The following is a 22493-nucleotide window of genomic DNA, read 5'->3' as shown; positions in this document are numbered from 1 at the left end:
AAAATATAAATAATTATTAATTATTTAAAAAATTAAAATTAAAATATTGTGTACATCTTTAATATTATATATTTATTATATTGAACCAAAATACGTATTATATATAAGAAATGATTTTATCAATGATGAAAATGTAATACAAAATTTAATATCAACCTAAAAATCAAACTATTTTCCCTTTTGGGTGGTGGGACAGTGGTTTGGGTCAAATGCTATCATAGTCAAACAAAAATTAAGTATGATAAGTAAAAAATATTTATATAATACAAATAAAATATATAGTTTAAAATTGATTGGGAAGAAAAACTATTTTCTTATCTAGATAGTGTTTCAATGATTCCACTTTTTAAAGAAACCCATTATGTGATAATTAAATAATAAATATTTAGAAAAATAGAACACAAAAATGAAAAAATACAAAATTTTATCGAAAATCTTTGAAAACATTTGTAATGTTATATACTCATCGTAATAAAAATAGAATGTAATAATAATAATAATTTATTTTTATTCATATTATTATTGGTTATTATTTTAGTTAAACATATACATTAATAACCATGGTGCACAATGAGGCAAGTTAGCTTCTTCGAAATACATATTTTACTTACACTGCAATAAGCACTGTTACAGAATGTCTCTCTCCTTTCTCCCTCCGATCCATCTCCATTTCTGATACGAACAAGAATCCAAAACCCACGGAAATCGAGGAAACAAGAACAAGAATCTTCGAAAGAAACTCCAAAAACTTCACTGTTCTATGCATTGCTCTCTCTCAATAACCCTAAGTTATCTGCCTTTCCGCCTCTTCAACCTCTTTTCTGAAACTCTTCGACCAACCATCGTTGTCAATGGCGGCCTCGGGCCACCGGAAAGTAGTTTCCCGCCGGGATAATCGAGGGTCCCGCCGGTCTTGGTGTTGTTCCTTCGGTATTCCTCCCGAGAGCCCCGAAAATCTGAGCTGTGCCCGCTCCAAAACGACTCAGAAATCTGAGATCCTTTCGAAATCTGGTAATTCCTTTCCGAGTTCTCCTCTGAGCAGCAGAACTGGGTTAGTGATAGTCGGGCTCATCGATCGTCGGCGTATCTTGTCCCCCGGACGGGTTTCTCCGATTGACTCGGACGCTGCGCCCGATCCTGTTCGGGATATTGTACCGGACACTTCGTCTGTTAGCGATGGTGGAGCTCCATTGGAATCGGAGACTTTCCATTCGACTGAAGAGAAGTTGCTAACACCGGAGGGACCGGAAATTTATCAGGCACCTTCCCTTAATCGTTCTTTGAGTACTGCGACGAGAGAACAGAGCTGTTCTCCGGTATTTGATGTAAGACTAAGCTTGAAGGGCAAGAACGAGGGCTGTTTGGTCTTGGAATTGGACTCCGAGGTGTTATCTGCGAATAGCTCCGTCTTTGCAGATTTGATCTCAGATTGTCGAAGGAATTCGGGCGGCGGTTCGGCTGCAAAACTCTGCAGGATTGAGGTTCCTGATGTTGAGAACTTGAGTGTCTATCGTGAGACAATTGAGCTCATGTTTCTGGAAGATATCACGAGGCGTCTGTTAAAGATGGGGGTCTCCCGTGCGATTGATGTGCTCGAGGTGAGTGTTTTAGAATCTTTTCTCGGTTTTCTGAATTCTGTAGATCTGTACTTCTGCAAGGATAGACCATGCCCTTCGTTCGATTCTGTGGAAGTAGAACTGCTAGCAGTTTCTATTGAACTTTGAATTTGCCCATTTGACCCAGCCACTTGTTTTGATATGGGTTGATTTCTATTGCTTTACATAAGGAAGAACAAGATGGGTTTATGTACGAAGAAATAGGTTCTAGATTGCTTTCAGAAAAAGCAGGGTGGGTGGGGGGGTGCAATGCATCTTCATGAGAACTTAGTTGTCGACTTGGGAAATTTCTTACTTGGCAAAAAAGCTTTTGAATGGATCTGGTTTGGTAATTGACTGTGTTTGGAGTGAGAAAATGTACCCATGATACTTCAACATGGATTAATGATAGTAATCTTTAGCCTTTGATGATCGAACTGACTGTTTTAAAGGTTACAATAGCACTACAAGCATCACCCAGAACTTTGCTGTCTCCTGTACCATGATTATCCTTATCTGCCCATGTCTTTAGGTCTCAGCTCAAATCATTATAGAGTTAGTGCTCTGGTGGGACAAAATGGCTTTACCCGTACTGATAGTATTTCTCCATCTGCAAGCTTTCCCCGCCTGCTATTATAGCATCCTTTATTAGATCAGGCATTTCTTTTAGAGCCCTGAAGTAATGACAATATGATCTCTCTATATTGTAGGAATTATGGATTCTACTGCATACAATAGATTAATGTTACAATTGTTTCAATGTCAGGAAAGCTGTCTCATTAAAGATTAACTTGTATATTGGTTTACAACTTCCAGCAATAATCTCAGAGTACTTCCTCGGTCTATATGTTTGTCTTGGCCTTGTGATGTTATAAGCACCTCAAGTACTTGGATATAATAGCATATTTCCTAAAGTTGCTTTAGTGGTAACAGTAAAATTTAAATATCAACTATAAAAGTAGGATTAAAAATTGCTGGTTTAATAAGGATAGTTCTGCCCATCATGTACGAAGGTATATAGTTAATTTTCTTATTAATAAGGAATTGCTAAATGCATTTTGGTCAATTTACCTTTTATCTTTTGACTAGTTCCCTTAACTTTTTATTTGAACTACCATTTCTTCGATTGACTTTAAAAAAACATACTATCGTCTCTTATTTGAACTACCATTTTTTATTTGAACTACCATTAAAGATTAACTTGTATATTGGTTTACAACTTCCAGCAATAATCTCAGAGTACTTCCTCGGTCTATATGTTTGTCTTGGCGTTCTGATGTTATAAGCACCTCAAGTACTTGGATATAATAGCATATTTCCTAAAGTTGCTTTAGTAGTAACAGTAAAATTTAAATATCAACTATAAAAGTAGGATTAAAAATTGCTGGTTTAATAAGGATATTCTGCCCATCATGTACGAAGGTATATAGTTAATTTTCTTATTAATAAGGAATGGCTAAATACATTTTGGTCGATTTACCTTTTATCTTTTGACTAGTTCCCTTAACTTTTTATTTGAACTACCATTTCTTCGATTAACTTTAAAAAAACATACTATCGTCTCTTATTTGAACTACCATTTTTTATTTGAACTACCATTAAAGATTAACTTGTATATTGGTTTACAACTTCCAGCAATAATCTCAGAGTACTTCCTCGGTCTATATGTTTGTCTTGGCTTTGTGATGTTATAAGCACCTCAAGTACTTGGAAATAATAGCATATTTCCTAAAGTTGCTTTAGTAGTAACAGTAAAATTTAAATATCAACTATAAAAGTAGGATTAAAAATTGCTGGTTTAATAAGGATATTCTGCCCATCATGTACGAAGGTATATAGTTAATTTTCTTATTAATAAGGAATTGCTAAATACATTTTGGTCGATTTACCTTTTATCTTTTGACTAGTTCCCTTAACTTTTTATTTGAACTACCATTTCTTCGATTAACTTTAAAAAAACATACTATCGTTTCTTATATAGGCAAGCCTACCGGTTATCCTTTACCACCTTTGCACATGCCTTTCATGTGCAGGGCCTATATAGTACTAATAGAAAAAGTGATGCAACATCTTTTCTTTTTCCCTAAAAACAGGTAAAATGACCCTCATGTTTTTTTTTTTTTTTTGGTATTTATGCTTTACTAGTTTTTCCCCTCTGAAACCTGGTAAGTGATACAGCATCTCCAATGGTGGTCTAAGAGATAGTTTATTCTCCTAGAGATTTCTTCTGTCAATGGAGTTGATCTCACATTATTATTAAATATTAATATTCATGAACCATGATATTGTTGAAATAAGAGGATGTCTCAAGTCCTATACCTCCTTGTCAGTTCAAATGAGCATTTTGCTGCAATTTGCAGTTCTATTGAGTTCAATCTCAATGACCAAGATACCCCACTAAAATCATTGCCTTTACATTTTATGAGCTACTTACAAAATGAAGAAAATTTCACTATGTAATTTCTGTTTCAAAAACAAGAAGATCATGCAATTTAATAAATGAAGCTTTGCCCCTTTGTCTTTACCTTGATATAAACAATCCTTAACCTTTATATCTAGAAAAGAGAAATACATGTACATTTTTTAAATTTTCATGAAATCATGAAATCAAGTTTAAAGAAAAGGTATCTTTTCCTACTAAGGCTCATTATAGCATAGTAGGAACCTCATCTACTTACCCATCAAGGTCCCACAACTTTTATCTAATTGGAAGAATAAAAGACATATCTGAGTGGTGGAATAATTCATGCTAGTTCAAGCTGTTCCACCAAATTGTCCCCAATTGAACTATCTGACTTATTCAAATTTGTAATCGAACCAACTTTTCTCCATGTACTTAACAATGGCCCAGACTCCAGAAGAGAATCAATTTATTAGGTTCAAGTAATTCCATTTAAAATTTTGAATGTACATAATGATGTTTGAATAATTTGGCTTTACAAAATCTTGACAATTTCTATTTATGACCAATAATAGCTAATATGTTGGGATGTCTGATATTCTATAGGGTATACAATTAGTTGCAGCTACACTACCAATTTTATAACTTGTGGCCCTGGAAGTTGGGTAGTTAAGTGATTCACTATTCTCTATGAGAGCAGAACTTTCTCTGCTTCAAGAGCTTCAATTAACATGCTTGTTGAGTTGGGACATCTTGGTTTTAAAAGTAGACTGCCAATTGTTTTGGACATACCTCAAAGTGGGGTTCTTCTTTGTATTATTCATTTGTCTCATTTACATACCCCTTGATTGTTGTTTTGTTTTGATCCCAAAACAAAAAACTTTTGTTGTCTTTGTTGGACAGTGTATCACAACTATTTTGTTGTCTTTGTTGGACAATGTATCACAACTTTCAGTCTTGAGTTGAGAAAATGATGAGATGGATCTCTTAATTAAAAGATGTATTGGAATAAAAACTTTTTATTATCAGTTTGGACATGCTGGTTTCTTATTCTTGGATTTTTCTTTATGTTCTCTTCTCTTTTTCATTGGGGGTAGGGGACCTATACAAGGTGATAGGGATCATCTTAGGCCTTTGAAGACTTATTCTAGATAGAAGAAAGCCAATCAGTAACTGCTGATTTAGCAGGATAGTTATTCTTGGGGATTGTAATGATTTTAGTCACAGGGGTATTTTAGTTATTTTGACAATTGCAATGTAAGGTCCAGCTTATTAGTTTGAAGCATGAATGGAAGAGTATAATTTTGAGTTTTCTTAGCTTAGGAAGGAGTTTGGTTGACCCTGGACAGTCTATTTAACGTGTAAAGTTACAAAAACTAATGAATTTTGTAGAGAAGATGGGCCGAATGGCCCATAGGCTATTTATCGTTTTTATCTTTTATGTTCTTTGCTGTAATGGGCCTTAATCTGGGCTTTATTCTTTCTTATGTTATGTCTTTTTAATTTTCTGCCCAACTAGGGGCTTCTCTGTAAATTACTAAAGTTTAACTTAATGAAATAGAATTAAGGGAGTAAGAGAAGGGATTATGTTAGAAAATCTCTCTCTGAACCCAAGTTGCCGCTACCTTCTTCTTCTTCTTCTCTCCTCTTGAACTCTGATTTCTGCTACTTTCTTTGAACTTTTGCAACTTTCTAAACAATCATTTCTTCTCAAAAGGCTGTTTTTCTTCTTGGTATCAGAGCAGGCTCGTTTTTCCCTTTTTTTCACCTTTTTTTCCCCATACATAGTGTGTATGGAGAACTGAATCGTATGAATAGTTAAAGAAACCTATTTCAGCCCAGTTGTTAGTGGTTTCTGGAGAGAAGGGGACTGGTTTTGTCGTCCTCTTGACAGATTCAAGTGTGTTGCCCAAAACCCTAATTTTTTGGAGAAATCTGATTGCGGGCACCACAGGGAGTTTGACCTAGGCGCTCAGTGATTAAAGGCCTTCTCATTCTTCTTCTTGAAGATCAAATCAAGTGGATTGGTGTTCTGTGAAGTCTACAAGGAGCGGCTGAGTTTTCTCTGTTTCTCCCAGCTTCCGGGTGTGACATAGGTTATTGGTACGACTGCATAGAGGTTGGCTCACAACACGGTTTTTGTTCTGTCTTCATTTGTTGTTATTCGAAATTGTTTGAAGTCATTTTTTGAAGTATTTAAGAAGATGGACTCCTCAGACTTTGAAAACAAGCATGTTGCTAAATCCTGACAAGTTCCGAGAGCCTCTGTAGACTCTCTACTAGTTATGACCACAATCAAGATGGATGGAACTAATTATCTGGCTTGGTCACAATCAGTAAAAATTCATATTTGTGAACTCAATGCAATCATAGATTAGTCAAAACTATTTGTGGATGAATTCAGCAAAGGAAATTTGGGATAGTTTTGCTGAAACATATTCCCAAAAATTAAATTTGGCCAGGGTTTACAAGTTGAGAAATGATGTGAAGAATTTGAGACAGGGGGAGAAACCATTAGGTATATACTTCTCAACACTGAAGTCTTTATGGAAAGAAATAGATTTGATAGAAGCTGTAGCCTGGGACACCACTAAGGATGCTGAGACCTACAAAAAACTGGTTGAGAGAAACAAGGTGTTTGAGTTCTTGATAGGGCTAAATCCAGAGTACGGCATTACAAAGCAAACTATTTTATCCAATGATAGTGTCTCACTGTCTCAATTATATGCCTTGGTAAGTAGTGAAGAAAGCAGAAGACTTGTCCGGGTCCAAGGGGCTGGTCTAAATGATCACTTTGCTAATATGGGAGTGAAACCCAAGGGGGTTGCAGGGACTCCAAGTAGCTTAGGGAAGAACGAGATTATCTGTGAGTATTGTAAAAAGCCAAAACACACTAAAGACAAGTGCTAGAAATTGCATCTCGAGCTCCTACCACTTCGATTTCAGAAGAAGTCTGATAATATAAAGGTAGGGAGTGCCAATGTTGCTGTTGGTCCAGATAGTGACAGATACCAAACTGAAGAGATGATGACTAGTGAGCAGTTAGTAGCTACGAAGGCAGAATATGAGAAGTTTGGGAGGATGATCAGCCACCTAGAGGGTGTGACCTCTTCTGCATTGCTCATTCAGGTATACGGGCTTCTGCCAATCATGCAACTATTTCAAGTAATTGTATCTTGCCTCTATCTCTGGCAAATGAACCATCAAAGCTACAGACTCCTTGGTTCTTCCTTCTGCTCTTCATGTACCTAGTCTAAATACAAACTTGTTATCTGTAAGTAGCCTAACCAAGTCATTAAACTGTTGTGTAACATTCTTCCCTTCCTATTGTATTTTTCAGGATCTTGAGTCTCAGAAGATGATTGGGAGTGGCCGTGAGGCAAATGGAATATATCTGCTGGACAGTGCCATAAATAACCTGGAAAAGCTGCTTTTGGGTCTACATCTACAGAGTCCATCAGTCGAGTCATGTTATGTCATTTTCGTTTGGGTCATCTTTCTTTTTCTGCATTAAGTCATTTATTCCCAGAACTGTTTAAGGGAATTAGTTTGTCCAGTCTCCATTGTGAGTTTTGTGAACTGTCACAACATTGTAGAAACAATTATCCTCTGAGTAATAAAATATCTTCTTCTCCTTTTAATATTGTGCACTCTGATGTGTGGGGTCTTACCACTTAATTTCTATGGGTGGCTACAAATATTTTATCTTGTTTATTGATAACTTTTCTCGATTCACTTGGATATTTTTTATGAAGTCCCGTGATGAAGTTCCCAGACTTGTGAGGCAATTCTATGAATTTGTCCCAAGCCAGTTTGATACTAGAATTAAAATTTTAATATCTGACAATGCAAAAGAATATTTTGAGAAAAACCTGACCTGTTAGCTCACTGATTTAGGGGTTATTCATCAAAGCTCCTGTGTTAGGACCCTAGACCAGAATGGAGTTGCTGAAAGAAAAAAATAAACATATTATTGAAGTTGCAAGAAGCATTCTATTTGCCTTACATGTCCCTACAAAATTTTGGGGTGATGCTGTTCTCACTGCTACCTACCTTATAAACCGTATGCTATCTAGGGCTTTAGGGTTTAAGTCTCTCTTCAGTCTTTTCCATCCGGACAAGGATCTTTTTCCTATTCCTCTTCGTGTCTTTGGCTGCACTTGTTATGTACATATCCCAAATGTCTAGAGACTTAAATTTGAACCAAAAGCCCACAAGTGTATCTTCCTTGGTTATTCCCCCACATAGAAGGGTTACTATTGTTTTGATCCGAAGACTAGCACTCGGTATGTCTCAATGGATGTCATCTTTGATGAGTTTTCTTCCTTTTATGGTTCTTTTTTTTTTTTTTTTTTGATCAATAACAATTTCATTAATTCACCAAAGAGGTTACATAAGGAAGACAAACACACTTATCTTCCAAGTACAATCAAGAAAACAAAAGAATAGGTAGAGACAAAAATTACAACTTAGCCCAAAACATTGAATCCCGTTCTGCCCCTTGTTTGGCTAAACCATCAGCTAGAGAATTGGCTGATCTTTTGACCCATCACATTTTAACTTCCATCTCCCGCACTAACCACTTAAATTTCCTCCTTTGATTACTGTACCTCCATAAACCATTGCTGTTTGCATTCAGCCACCCTATCACCACCTTCGAATCCCCTTCAATTAAGAGTTTTCTAATGTTCATCTCCTTGGCTTTCTGGAGTCCTTCCATAACTGCAAAGATCTCATCTCTAAGGGAGTCACCCACTCCAATTGGGCCTGAGAACAAGGCAAAAATGACCCCATTCTCATCCCTAAAGACACCCCCAATCCCTGATTGTCCAAGGTTCCCCCTACTACCCCCATCAAAATTTAATTTCATGAACCTAGCAGGTGGAGGTGTCGAAGACACACTCATTACTGATTTGGTCTGTGTTCACTTTGCTATTTCACCCCACTTCCTCAACATGTCATCCACTGTGTAACCTGTGAATAGTTCCAAAGATTTGAGCCACTATACAACCCTAAAATGAATGATAGTCTTTAGTTCTTCCACCCCTCTCTCAACTGCTGAGAATAACCTAAAGTTTCTTTCTTTCCATATTGTCAACATACTGCAACCCTCAAACCTCTCCACATAGTCCTTCCCCTTTTCCTACGCCACCTGAAGACAGAAGGGGAAAAAAGACCCTACAGATCTGGTGGAGGGTTCCATCTACACCCAAAGAGGGAAAAAGCCCATTCTCAAATTGACCTCGCAAAATGGCAAGACACTAGTAGGTGAAAACCAGTCTCCCCATCCGCTTTACAGGGAAAGGGGGGGTTACAGGACTGGTGGACTGGCTTAGGACTTTGAAAAAGGAAGCACAAGAAAAGAAGCCAGTGGGGGTAGGGGTCCAAATTCTAGAGTCCGCCCTTGTGGGTAAGACAACATTATCAAGAAGTTCAAGAAGGCTCGAAATATTAGTAGAGTCTGAATCTCTCAAGGCTCTTCTGAGACCCAAATTCCACCTAAGCCCAGAATTGGAAGAGGACAGGGTAATGAAGGATGAAACTGGCTCATTTTTAAGATCAAATAGAGCATACAAAGAAGGAAACTGATCCTTTAGAGGGGCATTCCCCACCCAAGTTTGTTCCCAGAATTTTATGGAGTTACTGGAATTCAAATCATACATGATATTGGGGGAGAATACTGGAAGCAGATCATGAATGGCTTTCTAAGGAGAAAAGCTTGTGGTCCTGGATTTGATTCCGGCATCCCAACCATTGTGCTCCAGCCCATGTATACTTGCCACTATTCTAGCCCATAGCTTCTCCTTCTCCAAGGGGAACCTCCACAACCACTTCCCTAGAAGAGCCATATTCCTTCTCCTAACATTTCCGAGCCCCAAACCACTACAAATTTTACTCTTGGACACTACCTCCTAGCTGACTATATGATTCCTCTTCTCCTCTCCCGGCTTTCACAAGAAGTCTCTCATCAACTTCTCTAACCTGTTAGATACCTTCACTGGGATTTTGAACATAGATAGGAAGTAGATGGGTAAATTAGCAAGCGTGACCTTAATTAGTGTAACTCTTCCACCATGAGAGAGGTAATTCTTTTTCAAGAGACCAATCTTTTTTCAAACCTTTTCACCATCGGGTTCCAAAAGCTCTCCCTCGTAGGGTTGTCACCTAATGGTAACCCTAAGTAATTCAATGGCCACCCTAACACTTCACACCCCAATACTTCTGCACTCTCCTTGATCTCTCCCTCCTCCATATTCACCCCTGCTACACAACTTTTTCCAAAGTTCACCTTCAAGTTAGACATTTGCTCAAACAGTTGTATCACCAACTTCAAGTTCTTGATAAAGCTCACATTGCCACCTTCATAGGAAAGAATCTTGTCATCAACAAATTGTAAGTGAGTGAGGGGGGTTTCCTTCCTCCCAACTCTCCAACTTCTAATGAGACCCCTCGAGTCTGCTCTGTGAATCAATTTCCCCAGGACCTCTGCAATTAGTATGAACAAGAAAGGAGAGAGAGGGTCTCCTTGTCTTATACCCCTACTGGCTAGAAAGAACTTTACCACTGTCCCATTCACTAGCACTGAATAATGACAATTCCGGACACAACCCATGATCCAATTGCACCATCTACCATTAATCCCAAATTTGATCAAAACTTTCCTCAAGAATTCCCAATCCACCAAATCATAAGCCTTTTCCAAGTCCAACTTACAGACCACTCCCTTCTTTTTAGCCTTCTTAAAGTTCTCCACACTCTCATTAGCAATTAAGATTTGATCAGTGATTTGTCTTCCACTCACAAATGCTCCTTGATTTTGTGTGATAATGTTTGGCAAAGCCTCCTTCAACCTCAATGACAACACCTTAGCAATGATCTTGTACAGGCTATTAACCAAGCTAATTGGCCTAAAGTCCTTCCGGTGGGAGGCATCTTTCTTTTTTGGAATCAGAGCTATAAATATAGAGTTCACACTCAGATAGATAATTCCTCTCCTGAAAAACTCCTCAAACACCAGCAAAAGATCATCTTTCAAAATATCCCAATAGTCCTGATAAAAAACCATTGTGAACCCATCCGGCCATGGTGCTTTTGTTCTATCCATAGAAAACACAGCCTCCTTAATCTCTTCCAAATCAAATCTTCTTTCCAACCTTCTCCTGTTCTCCACCCCTACATCTGGCCAATCCAAACCTTCTACCAAACACCTTTGTACTTACCAACCTTCTTAGAATGGATTTAATGTGCTCCACACAAGCCCCGACTATCTCTTGTTGTGTTAACTCAACTCCACCTACTACCAATTTGGAGATAAAGTTCCTCCTCCTTCCATCCGCCAAAGAGTGAAAATACCTAGTGTTTCTGTCTCCCACCTGCAACCATTTACATCGAGATTTTTGCCTCCAGCTTATTTCTTCCTTATGCAAGCAATCCTCTAATTGCTTTCCCAAGCCTCTCCTGAGTTCCTTATCTTCCTCTCCAAATTCTCCCCTTTCTTCTTTAGAGTCAATGTTTTCAAGTTGGTCCATCAGCGTTTTCTTTCTTTCTTCTAACCTCCCAAACTCCAAAAGATTCCACTCCTTGACCTTTGCTTTCACAAATTGTAGTTTCTTATGGAATCTTATCCCCTCCCAATCCACCATTGGGTTACAGTCATACCACCACTCCCTTACTTTATTGGTAAACCTAGGGTGGAGTAACCACATGTTTTTAAATCTAAATGGGGCGGGTCCTCCACTCCTTTCCTCCTTACAAATCACTAAGGGCCAATGGTCCGAGGTCACCCTTGGGAGAGCTCTCGAAGCCAAATTTCCTCAATGTTCTTCCCAATCCAAAGAGAACAGGAATCTATCCAACTTAGAGCAGATGAGACTAGATTGGAGATTTGACCATGTAAATGTTTTGTGGGCTAAAGGAATCTCTTTAAGCTCTAAGGCACTCACAAACTTGTTAAACTTTCACATGCTTTTTGTCACCCTCTGATTAATTTTATTGGTTTCCTCCGAGTATCTAATCACATTAAAGTCGCCACCCACACACCATGGCCCATCCCACAATCCTCTAACATCAGCCAATTCCTTCCACAACTCCTTTCTCTCTCTGTAGTCATTTGGTCCATATACATTTATGAGCACCCATACATAACCATCCTCTTGTTGCTTAAACTTCATGGAAACCAAATACTTCCCAATCAGCTCCTCCAGGCCTTCAACCGCATCCCTCTTCCACATTGTTACAATCCCCCCCCCCCCCCCCCGAAGCACCCCACGAAGGAGCAACCACCCAGCTAATCCCCCTGGCTTTCCATACACTCCTCGCCCAACTATTATTAAACTCCATTCTCTTTGACTCCTGTAACAGAACAATATCTGGGTAATACCTCCTTATCACCTCTTTTATTATTGCTCTTTTTCTTGCACTTCCTATTCCCCTCACGTTCCAACTAAGTATCTTCATTTCCACTTCTTTCTTGACTCCCTCTCTACCTACCCACTACTTTCCCCCTTTTCTTCTATCTCCTGTTGCCCTGAACTTCTTATCCCCTTCTACATCTCTTTTCATTCTCTCTACTTCACTCAGTTTCCTCTTCTTTGTTTTTATCTCCTTCTTCCTTTTCTGTAGACCTTCTTTTAGCACATTCAAATCTTCCAGTCTACACCCCATCTTCCCCACAAATTCTACTATCTTGTCCTCTTTCACTGAATCCTCCACTCCTATCCTTCTTGCACTTTCCCCTCCAACTCTACCCCCCCGCCCTTCCCTCCTCGCCTCTGGTCCCACCCCTCTTCTCTTCTCCAACCATCCCCCCTCTCCTGTTACCTGCCTCCAGCCATGTTCTCTCCCCACATTCCTCTCCCACTCTACCCTCCTTCCTTTCCTTCCTCTCCACTGACCCCTCCCCTCTTCCTTCCTCCCCACCCCTCCTCCAAGTCAGAATTCCTTCCACTTCACTAAACACTCTTTCAATTCGTTCCTATACCTCCCTTCCTACTCCTCCCCACATTCCTTCACTTCTCCACTACCTTGGACAACCCACCATCTAGCTTGGCTACATATTCATGGGCTATAGTACATGACACCGAGACGGAATCTGGAACCAAAGACACATGAGACACATTAGTAGCACAAACCGAATTCACTTTGTTACCTAGGATTGATAGAAAGGTTGGAAAAGGACTGTTCCCGGCCTCCCTCTCTTGTTTCAGAGGTTGGTAAACGTCTGTCTCCCTGAGTTGGTTGGAAAGTACTTCTGTCCTTTGGTCACTCGGGTGATCTCTCCTCTCTACCCCTGAATCACCCCTAGGAGGTGTGTTCCTGCTTTGCTTCAGGTTCTCCCGATTTGCCCCTTCTGTTGTACCTTACACACTTTGGAGTCTTGGAGATGAATTAGTCTGGTTACAACCTTCACCCTGAAATAAGCTTGCAATATTCCACCCATCCATGTCACCTCCGGCATAGCCACCTTTGTCATTTACACTGCCCACGCTGGTACCATCATCTGAGCTTTCGTCCAAATCTTCATCTTCCTCACTACATTGCACCCAGCCTTCATCCGCCTCTTCCCTCTCTTCTGCTCTTTCCCTTGCATATCTTGGATTCGGCCTATCTGAGGAGTGTCGCAGGGAGCTAACCTCCTCACAGTTCTGGCGGGGGGCCCACTGAAAGTTCCCCTTCTCCAACTTCCACTGCTGCGAATGTCCCCCATCCATTCTCGCCATTTGAGATGGAGATAGACCCAGTTCACTGTCTAGTAATGGTCTATGTTGTGTCTCCTTACCCCCACCCACGTGACAACTTGTCACGTGGGTCAATCGAAAAAGACCTGTGTTCGGTATTAGGCCCACTCGACCCGCCCACGTGACCACTTAAGTTGTCACGTGGGCCCTTAAATGAGTGGCCCGATTCACTTTCCAACCCGCCCAACCCACCCACGTGACTTTTTAAGTTGTCACGTGGCTCCTTCCAAATTTGTCCCGGTTTAATCTTCAGCCTGCCCGACCCACCCACCACCTTCACCGGCTCGGACCAAGCCATTCTGCTCCCAGGAGCAATCTGCTTCTTTGTCACGTCAGCATAAGATGAAGAGCCTGCCCTAATTTTGTTTAATTCAAACCCATTTGAATTAATTTCCTTAAATAGGTTGCCTATCGTTTGGTTTTCCCCAGTCGACACAGTAACCCTAGATTTAACCTTCATCTGCTCTACCTTTTCACCGCCCTCCCTCTTCCCTCCACGTGCCCACCACCCTACCATCTCATCATCTTCAACCTTAGGACCTCCTTCCCACCACGACCATTCGACTTCTGAAGCCACCCACACCTTGTACCAGGCTTCATCTGAACAAATATCAAAGAACCTCGGCAAGTTCTTGTGTCTAACACCAGCAACGTGTAACTCCACTGCACTCAGGTTACGTCTATCAGCCTTCACTAAAACGCAATAGGTGAAATGGAAGGCCTATTAGCTTCAGCCAAACACACCCATCTTGAACTTTGACTTCATTGCAGATTGGGCTCCAGTTCTGAACCCGTATCAGACTTCCATCCACCACAACTGCTTTGAAGCTTAGTTCCTGGTTGCCTACATCAAGCACGGCTTTCGTCTCTGCAAAAGGGAACAGCATTGCTTCATTCCCAGCACCTATCTCTCCTGCAACTGTACTCAGAACCTTCTTCCAATCTGTCACCCTTTTATCAGCCACTAACACCATTCTTTTCTTCCATTCCTCCTTCCCCACTCCTACCAATATTCTTCGATGAATAGAAGAGCAAGCAACCACCATTTCAGGACTCAAATGGCCTTGCACTTCTACACTCCCAGAGGTACCAATCGATGCTGCCTCCTCCTGAGTTTTTTGACCCTGGTCTTCAAGCTTTTGGCCAGTTGCCTTCCCTCCAGCCACTCCCTTCTCTTCCGAAGCTACAAGGTAAGACTGCAGCACCTGCACAAAAGCCATCGACCCTTTCTGCAATTTCCCTTCCGGCACACAAAGCATTTGTTTTCCATTTGTTCCAAAAAACTCCACCACAGTGACGAACCACTCCTTGTTTCTATTCAGTTCTGTTACATATCTCTTGCCTGGAACTGACATGGAGTTTTTCCAACCATTCACCATACCAGAGTTGATAGCCCCATCTACGAAACCTTTCATTCCATGCTATAACCTCCTTTGACACCAACACTGTTGCCCTGTTATTCTCTCTGATTTTCAGTACAGCCTTGCCTTTGGTTCTTTCCTCTTCGAACTTGAACGTCTTGGCTTCGATCGACACCTCAGACCTCCATCTTCCTACTGCTCTGAATCCTCTCTCGCCCTCCATCATTCTCCCAAAGGGAACAGCACTTCGATCAACACTGTTGCCCAAGTTATTCAGACAGGCGATGACCAGTCGGCGCACGTCGATCAACAGCACTTCACCTCTTGATGCCCATTCTCCACACAACCTGGTTGGGTTTTGGCCTGAATTTGATCGCTGGAACAGGGGTGTCGTTTCTTATCTTCTTGCTTCAAACTGACATGGTGTTCGGTGCTTGCAATCAGGAATTTCGAAGAGGTAAAAACAGAAGGTAGATGAGATGGTTGCCGCCACCTCTGCTGGATGTCCAAAAGTAGAAGGTGATCAACAGTTTCAGCCGAAAGGCATGGAACTGGTGAGGAGGAGAGAGTGATAGAGAGATCTGGCCGGATGTCGCCATTGTTACTCGATTTTGGAACCTCTGATCGCAGCCGCCGTCTCAACAAAGAAGATGAGGAAATGCTGGTTTGATTTAGACGAGAGAGAGAAAAACGATGGAGAGTGGATCAGATTGATTGCCGGTCTTGACAGTAATGGAAAGAGGGCGAGAGGAAAAGAAAGAGAGTTTGAAATGAGGGCACTGCTGCTGCTAGGAGTTGCAGTGGCGGTTCTGCCCAAGCGAGGATGACTGAGAAGAGGGAGGTTTGATGCTGAGAGAGAGTTCTGATGGATTGGTAAGTAGAAGGTGAGAGAGAGCTCTATGGAGGGATGGCTTGCTGCTGCAACTGGTTCGAGACAGGAAGAAAGAGAGAGAGGAGAGAGGGAGAGAGAGATCTATGGAGGTGACGGAAACTGAGAGAGGAGGAGGAAGAAGAAGGAAGGAAGCAAAAGAAAGAGGAAAGAAGAGGAGATGGAGAGAGAACGGTCGCCGGAGGTTGGGGATTACCACCGCTTGCCGTTGCTGTGGTTCGGTGTTCGAACAGGGGAGAGAAGAGAACTATAGCCTTTTATGGTTCTTCTCTGGAGAGACATTATCCAAAGGGGGAGGATTTGTCACAGGTGTTTGCTCTTCCTATTCTTGTCCCAGTTGAGACTTTTGCTGAGTCTCTTCCTCCTTCAAATGAGTCAAGGGAGGATCAGTCACTTCACTCTCATTCTAGTGTTCCTATTCCTCCTCCTTTACCTCCTCGCCCTCTTTTTAATCCCAGGTTGTACCAATGGTAGAGAACCAGAAATGAGTAGATTGTTTCCCCTCCAACACATGAGCCTCATGCACTTTCAGTTACAGATGAGACAACAGGTACTGTTACAGCCCCTTTAGAGCCATCCTTCCCAGACCTTGATATCCCCATTGCTATTAGGAAAGGAAAAAGGAAGTATACTGCACATTGCATTTCCAACCCAATTCCTAGGTCTGTGTCAGAAGCTCTTACTATTCCAGAATGGAGGGATGTTATGAGAACAGAAATTGATGCCCTGCACAAGAATGACACTTGGGAAGTGGTTGATTTGCCTGAAGGGAAGGATCTAGTAGGCTGTAAGTGGGTTTTTACTATCAAATATCATGCTGATGGCACCATTGAAAGGTACAAGGCTAGGCTGGTTGCAAAAGGTTATACACAGACATATGAGATTGATTATCTGGAGACCTTTGCCCCTGTTGCCAAGATGACTTCTGTGAGAGTTCTGCTATCTTTGGCTGCACACTCAGACTGGCTACTTTATCAACTGGATGTAAAGAATGCATTTCTGAATGGAGAGTTACATGAGGAGGTCTATATGTCTCTTCCTCTAGGGATGTATGAACCATATATGAAAGGAAAGGTTTGTAGGCTGAAGAAATCTCTTTATGGACTCAAACAGTCTCTTAGAGCATGGTTTGAAAGGTTTAGGGTTGCCCTTGTTAGCTTTGGCTATGTATAGACACAGTCTGATCCTACCCTCTTTGTGAAGAGGAGAGGATCCTTGGCCGTTTACTTGATTGTGTATGTTGATGATATTTTTGTGACTGGTAATGATGTCTCAGGGATTAATCATCTCAAATATTTCCTTCATACAGAGTTTGAGATCAAAGATCTGAGGGAATTGAGATACTTTCTTGACATAGAAGTTGCTAGATCCAAGGATGGGATCTTTATCTCTCAGAGAAAGTATGTTCTTGATTTGTTCTCTGAAACAAGGAAGATGGGTGCCAGACCAGTTGCTACTCCTATCGGTATGAGCCATAAACTCTCTGCTTCAGATGGAATATTGTTAGAAGATAAGGGAGTCTTCTAGAGACTACTTGAAAAACTTCTTTATCTATGCATGACTTGGCAAGACATTGCATATGCTGTCAGTTGCATCAGTCAATTCATGCATTCTCCTAGGGATACTCACATGGCAGCAACAGAGCGGATTTTGTATTATTTGAAGGGCTCCCTTGGAAAGGGAATTCTATTTGCTAAGCATGGCCATATGAAACTTGAAGCTTATATTGATGCTGACTGGGTCGGAAACATTGATAACCGAAGATCTACCTCTGGGTACTATAGCTTGGTGACAGGTAATATTGTCTCTTGGAGAAGCAAGAAACAATCAGTTATTGCTCGATCTTCAGCTGAAGTAGAATATAGAGCCATGACTCATAGAGTTTCTGAACTATTGTGGCTTAGATCCTTGATGAAGGAACTGGGCATTGAGCATGATGAGCCAGTGATGTTATACTGTGATAATCAGGCCGCCATTAACATTGCTCACAACCCAGTGCAATATGACAGAACTAAGCATATTGAAGTTGACAAACACTTCATTCGAGAAAGAGTGGCTTCTGGAGAAGTGTGTCAACCTTTCATCACCTTTGAAGGACAGTTAGCTGATTTCCTCACCAAGGGCATTCCCAAGGCTAAACTTCAACATGATACTGGCAAGCTTGGCATGATTGACATCTATGCTCAGCTTGAGGGGGAGTGTAGAGAAGATGGGCCGAATGGCCCATAGGCTATTTATCCTTTTTATCTTTTATGTTCTTTGCTGTAATGGGCCTTAATCTGGGCTTTATTCTTTCTTATGTTATGTCTTTTTAATTTTCTACCCAACTAGGGGCTTCTCTGTAAATTATTAACTTAATGAAATAGAATTAAGGGAGTAAGAGAAGGGATTATGTTAGAAAATCTCTTTCTCTAAACCCAAGTTGCTGCCACCGTCTTCTTCTTCTTCTTCTTCTCTCCTCTTGAACTCTGATTTCTACTACTTTCTTTGAATTTTTGCAACTTTCTAAACAGTCATTTCTTCTCAAAAGGCTGTTTTTCTTCTAATTTGAATTTTTTTTTTGTACTATATGTGACTTTTGGTGAGTGATTTCCAAAGTTCAAGATGATTCTAGGAACCCCTATTACGATTCTTAGTTTTTTTCTCTCTTTCTCTTGTCTTCTCTTGCAAGTTTTCTCTATTAAAAAACTAACACTAATAGTTATCAAATACCTGGGAGAAGTCATTTATTCAACATCTAGTCAAGGAAGTGATTTATCCTGTGCCAAACCATTTGTGCACTAAAAAAGGACTCGATTTCTCTTGTTGTCCTTTTGTGCCAAACCATTTGAAAACATCTCCAAATTTAATCTACCTCTTTTGTCCACCACTCCTAATGCCCCTATAAAACAGTTTGAAGATATTCTATTCCAATCTGAAGCCATCAAATTCTTTTTGTTCTCTCTTTGGAAAGCTGTGCATATATCAAGAATTTCAGCCCTAAAATTGCTTGTTAATCAATCACACAGCTGTAACCCTTGACTTCTTCACATTCCATAAACCTGCCCCTGGCCCCACAAGGCCAAACTTATAGCTAAACCATTATAAATACCAATTCCCTTGCGGTTATTCTCAAATTTTCTACCAGTTCAGCCTTTGATAATGTCAGTCTCACATCATTTGGTATTAGAGCTCTCAGTCATACAGCTCTACTGGTCTAGGTTGGAAATAGTTTGGCATTGAAGGGAAACCTTTTCAATAGTCTAGATATGCTGGTTTCTTTTTCTGTTTTCTTTTCCCTCTTTCTCTTTTCTGCTGTTCACCCCTTGTTTCCACTAAAAATTCTTGCTATTCATTAACTAAAAGAAAAGGAAGAAAAAGTTTGCTGGTTGTAACATGATCAGTGCAATTTATAATTTTAGAAATTGATGTTTTCCTACCAGTGTGCTACCAAGGCTAGTCTAGTCCATCATATTTTACTTTAGAAATTTATAATTCAAATTTTACATCAGTAATAAAGAAGGTTTTCAGTGATCTTAAATGCCATCCTTTAGACCAATAAGTTCCTTGTATCTGATTACCTTGAATGGTCTACTTGTGCTCTCAAGTGTTTAAAAGCTTATGGGACAAAGTGATGGCACCATTGAGTTTTGGTGAATTCTTTTCTGCTTCATTTGATGGCTCTGGACTATTAGACTCAGGAGTCAATATTATATTTCATTTCAGGTCTCAGCAGGCATCACGTTTACAAAAGGCATTTTGTCTTGTTTGAAATACATTGAGGCTGTTCCTTGGAGTGAGAATGACGAAGAGAAGCTGAAGAAGTTGTTTACAAAATTTGCTTTTAACAATGCAACAGCTAGAGAAGTATTGGGCCGGCTGCACGCACTAGATCAAGTTGATTCCCAGCAACATTTGGCGATGCAACTCATTTGGTCAATCACCAGTGGTGCTGATGCTAGTGCAAGGAATGAGCTCAAGTCCTTGGTCACGGGCCTTTTGTCCAAGAGCTCAGTATATGAGAAGGATGCTATAAGTCTAAACAAGGAGGATCTCTATGTCGTTTGTCAAAATTGTCTGAGTTCACTGGTTAGACTATTTGGGGAAACATCTGACTCTGCTAGGAAGAAGTCAGGAAAAGAAGAGAATGGTAAGCCCTTGATCGAGCAAGTCTCAAGGCAAGTTGACAACTTAAACTGGCTTCTAGAGATTCTGCTGGAAAGGCAAATGGCCGAAGACTTTGTTGATATGTGGGCAGATCAAGGAGACTTGCTAAGGATCCATGAGCTGGTGTCTCCAATGATCAGGTATGAGCTCAGCCGAGTTTCAGCATACATATTCATTGCCCTTGGGAGAGGGAAGCTGCACTGTCAATCGGAGGCCAGATCGCAGGTCCTCCAAGCATGGTTTGGCCCTATGCTGGTAGACTTTGGTTGGCTGCAGAGGTGCAGAAAAGGGCTAGAAATAAAGACGTTGGAGGAAGCCATGGGCCAAGCGCTCCTTACCCTCCCACTGAAGCAACAGCATTGGCTGTTCATGGAATGGTTCCGATGTTTCTCCAGGAATGGCACCGAGTGTCCTAATCTTGGCAAAGCCTTTCAAATCTGGTGGCGCAGGTGCTTCTTGAGGGCCCCTGAAATTCGCACCGTAGAATCACGGTAGCCATTGGCGTTTCACCTTCTTTCATTTGTATTATCATCGTCTGTAAATGTAGAATTGTAGATCACCTATGTAGATTAGTGATTCAGTGTTTTAACAAGCAGTCAATTGCTATTAACAATTCATTGATGCAAACTGTTATTTGCTTCAACAACAATTCAGCAATATTAATATATAGAGGCTAAGAAGGCATCCATGTGCATATTATCAAGCTAAACTGGACTGACCTACTCTTGAAACTGATGATCAAGAAAAAGGTACACTGATGAAGCATCTCGCCCTCTTCTTCATCTGGGGTGAATGGCAACTAACTCCATGCCTGCATTCAAGAGCGTATGCATTTCGATGTACTCTGTTTCTAGCTACGAGAGGAAGTTCCGCTTGGTTCCACATGCTCCAGCTATTCGTCTATTCCCACTAGCTAGGGGTGTTCACGGGTCGAGTTGGGTTGGTTTCATGGGATTTTTCCAACGGACCCGATCTAGTCAGATTACCGGAGGTGGGAACTGAAACCGATCCACTGATAGGCCAAACCGACCTGGTCGGTTTGAGTCGGGTTGGGTTGGTTTCGATCGGTTTCGGTTTTGCTCTTGTACAAAGCCAAATAAACTTTGAATTAGTTGAGGACTTGAGTTGAGGGGAGGGGGGGGGGGGGCGGACCAACCAAGTTAAGTTAGAGAATATAAGATTTTAAGAGAAGACAAAAGTGGAATTAGAAGACTAATAGGAAACTAGGAATTCTAATTGTAAGTGCCTAATCTAGGTAAAAAACTAAAAAATGACACCTAATTAATTGAATTCTAATTGTAATTGCCTAATGGGCCTTCTATTTCTAGTAGAAGTCTAGAAGACTAGTAGGAATTAGGAAACTACTCAAACTAGGAAGTAGGAACTACCAAACTAGTAGAAGAAAGAGTAGTTCGGTTCAGGTCGGGTCGGTTTTTGTATGCGCCCAACCCGAAACCGACCAGTACGAATGAAAACCCGGCCGACTCGGGTTGGGTCGGTCTGGGTTGGTCGGTTTGGTTGGGTTGGGCATTCTTATGAACAGCCCTACCACTAGGGGTGTCAATTGGTTAGTTTTGGTTTGGATTCAATCCGATTTAAATTTTATCAAATCGGATTTGGATGGTCTATTATAATTATTGGATTGGGACAATCCAAAATAAATTGATCCATATTCTTATTGATTTGATTTAGACTTAAACCAAATTTCCAATAATCCGATCATGAGGCCAAACCCTTGTCTAATTTGAAATTAATCAAAACTGAAAATAGTAGAAAATCACTTTTATGTAAGTACTTTTATGAAAGTACTTTTATGAAAACATTTTTATAAAAACACTTATAAAAGTACTTTTATGAAAAGTATTTTTACGATAGCATTTTTATAAAAATACTTTTACAAAAGCACTTTTATGAAATCACTTTAATAAAAACACTTACAAAAGTACTTTTACAAAAGCACTTTTATGAAATCATTTTTACAAAAGTACTTTTATGAAAGCACTTCTATAGAAGTACTTTTATAAAAGCGCTTTTATGAAAGCACTTTTATGGAAGCACTTTTAGAAAATCAATTTTATGAAAACTTTTACAGCACACATTTTTATAAAAACACTTCTATGAAAGTACTTTTACAAAAACACTTCTACAAAAGTACTTTTGTAAGTCTATGGAAGTACTTTTCGAAAAGTGCTTTTACAAAAGTACTTTTGTAAAAGCAATTTTATGAAAATATTTTTATCAAAGTACTTTTACAAAGTGTTTTCTCAATGCTAAAAGTGCTTTTATATAATTTTTGATATTTTATTCAGTTTGGATTGGATCTAATCCAATCCATTTACATTTTAATGGATTGAATTGGATTGG

General features: G+C 40.2%; 1 protein-coding gene across 1 annotated transcript; it reads left to right on the top strand.

The window, feature by feature from the left end:
• Window positions 1-569: 569 nt before the first annotated feature.
• On the top strand, window positions 570-20813 carry LOC148876119 (BTB/POZ domain-containing protein At2g13690-like). The gene is made up of 2 exons (XM_088966159.1): window positions 570-1598; window positions 19689-20813. The coding sequence occupies exons 1-2, from the start codon at window positions 852-854 to the stop codon at window positions 20622-20624; spliced, it is 1683 nt and encodes a 560-aa protein (XP_088822285.1). The 5' UTR covers window positions 570-851; the 3' UTR covers window positions 20625-20813.
• The last annotated feature ends 1680 nt before the right edge of the window (window positions 20814-22493 follow it).

This window comes from Nelumbo lutea, chromosome 1 (genome assembly GCF_056320005.1).
Source record: "Nelumbo lutea isolate HS-2025 chromosome 1, American lotus-T2T, whole genome shotgun sequence".
NCBI classification, from domain to species: domain Eukaryota; kingdom Viridiplantae; phylum Streptophyta; class Magnoliopsida; order Proteales; family Nelumbonaceae; genus Nelumbo; species Nelumbo lutea.
The sequence above is the reverse complement of the archived record's forward strand: the minus strand, read 5'-3'. Positions and strand labels throughout refer to the sequence as shown.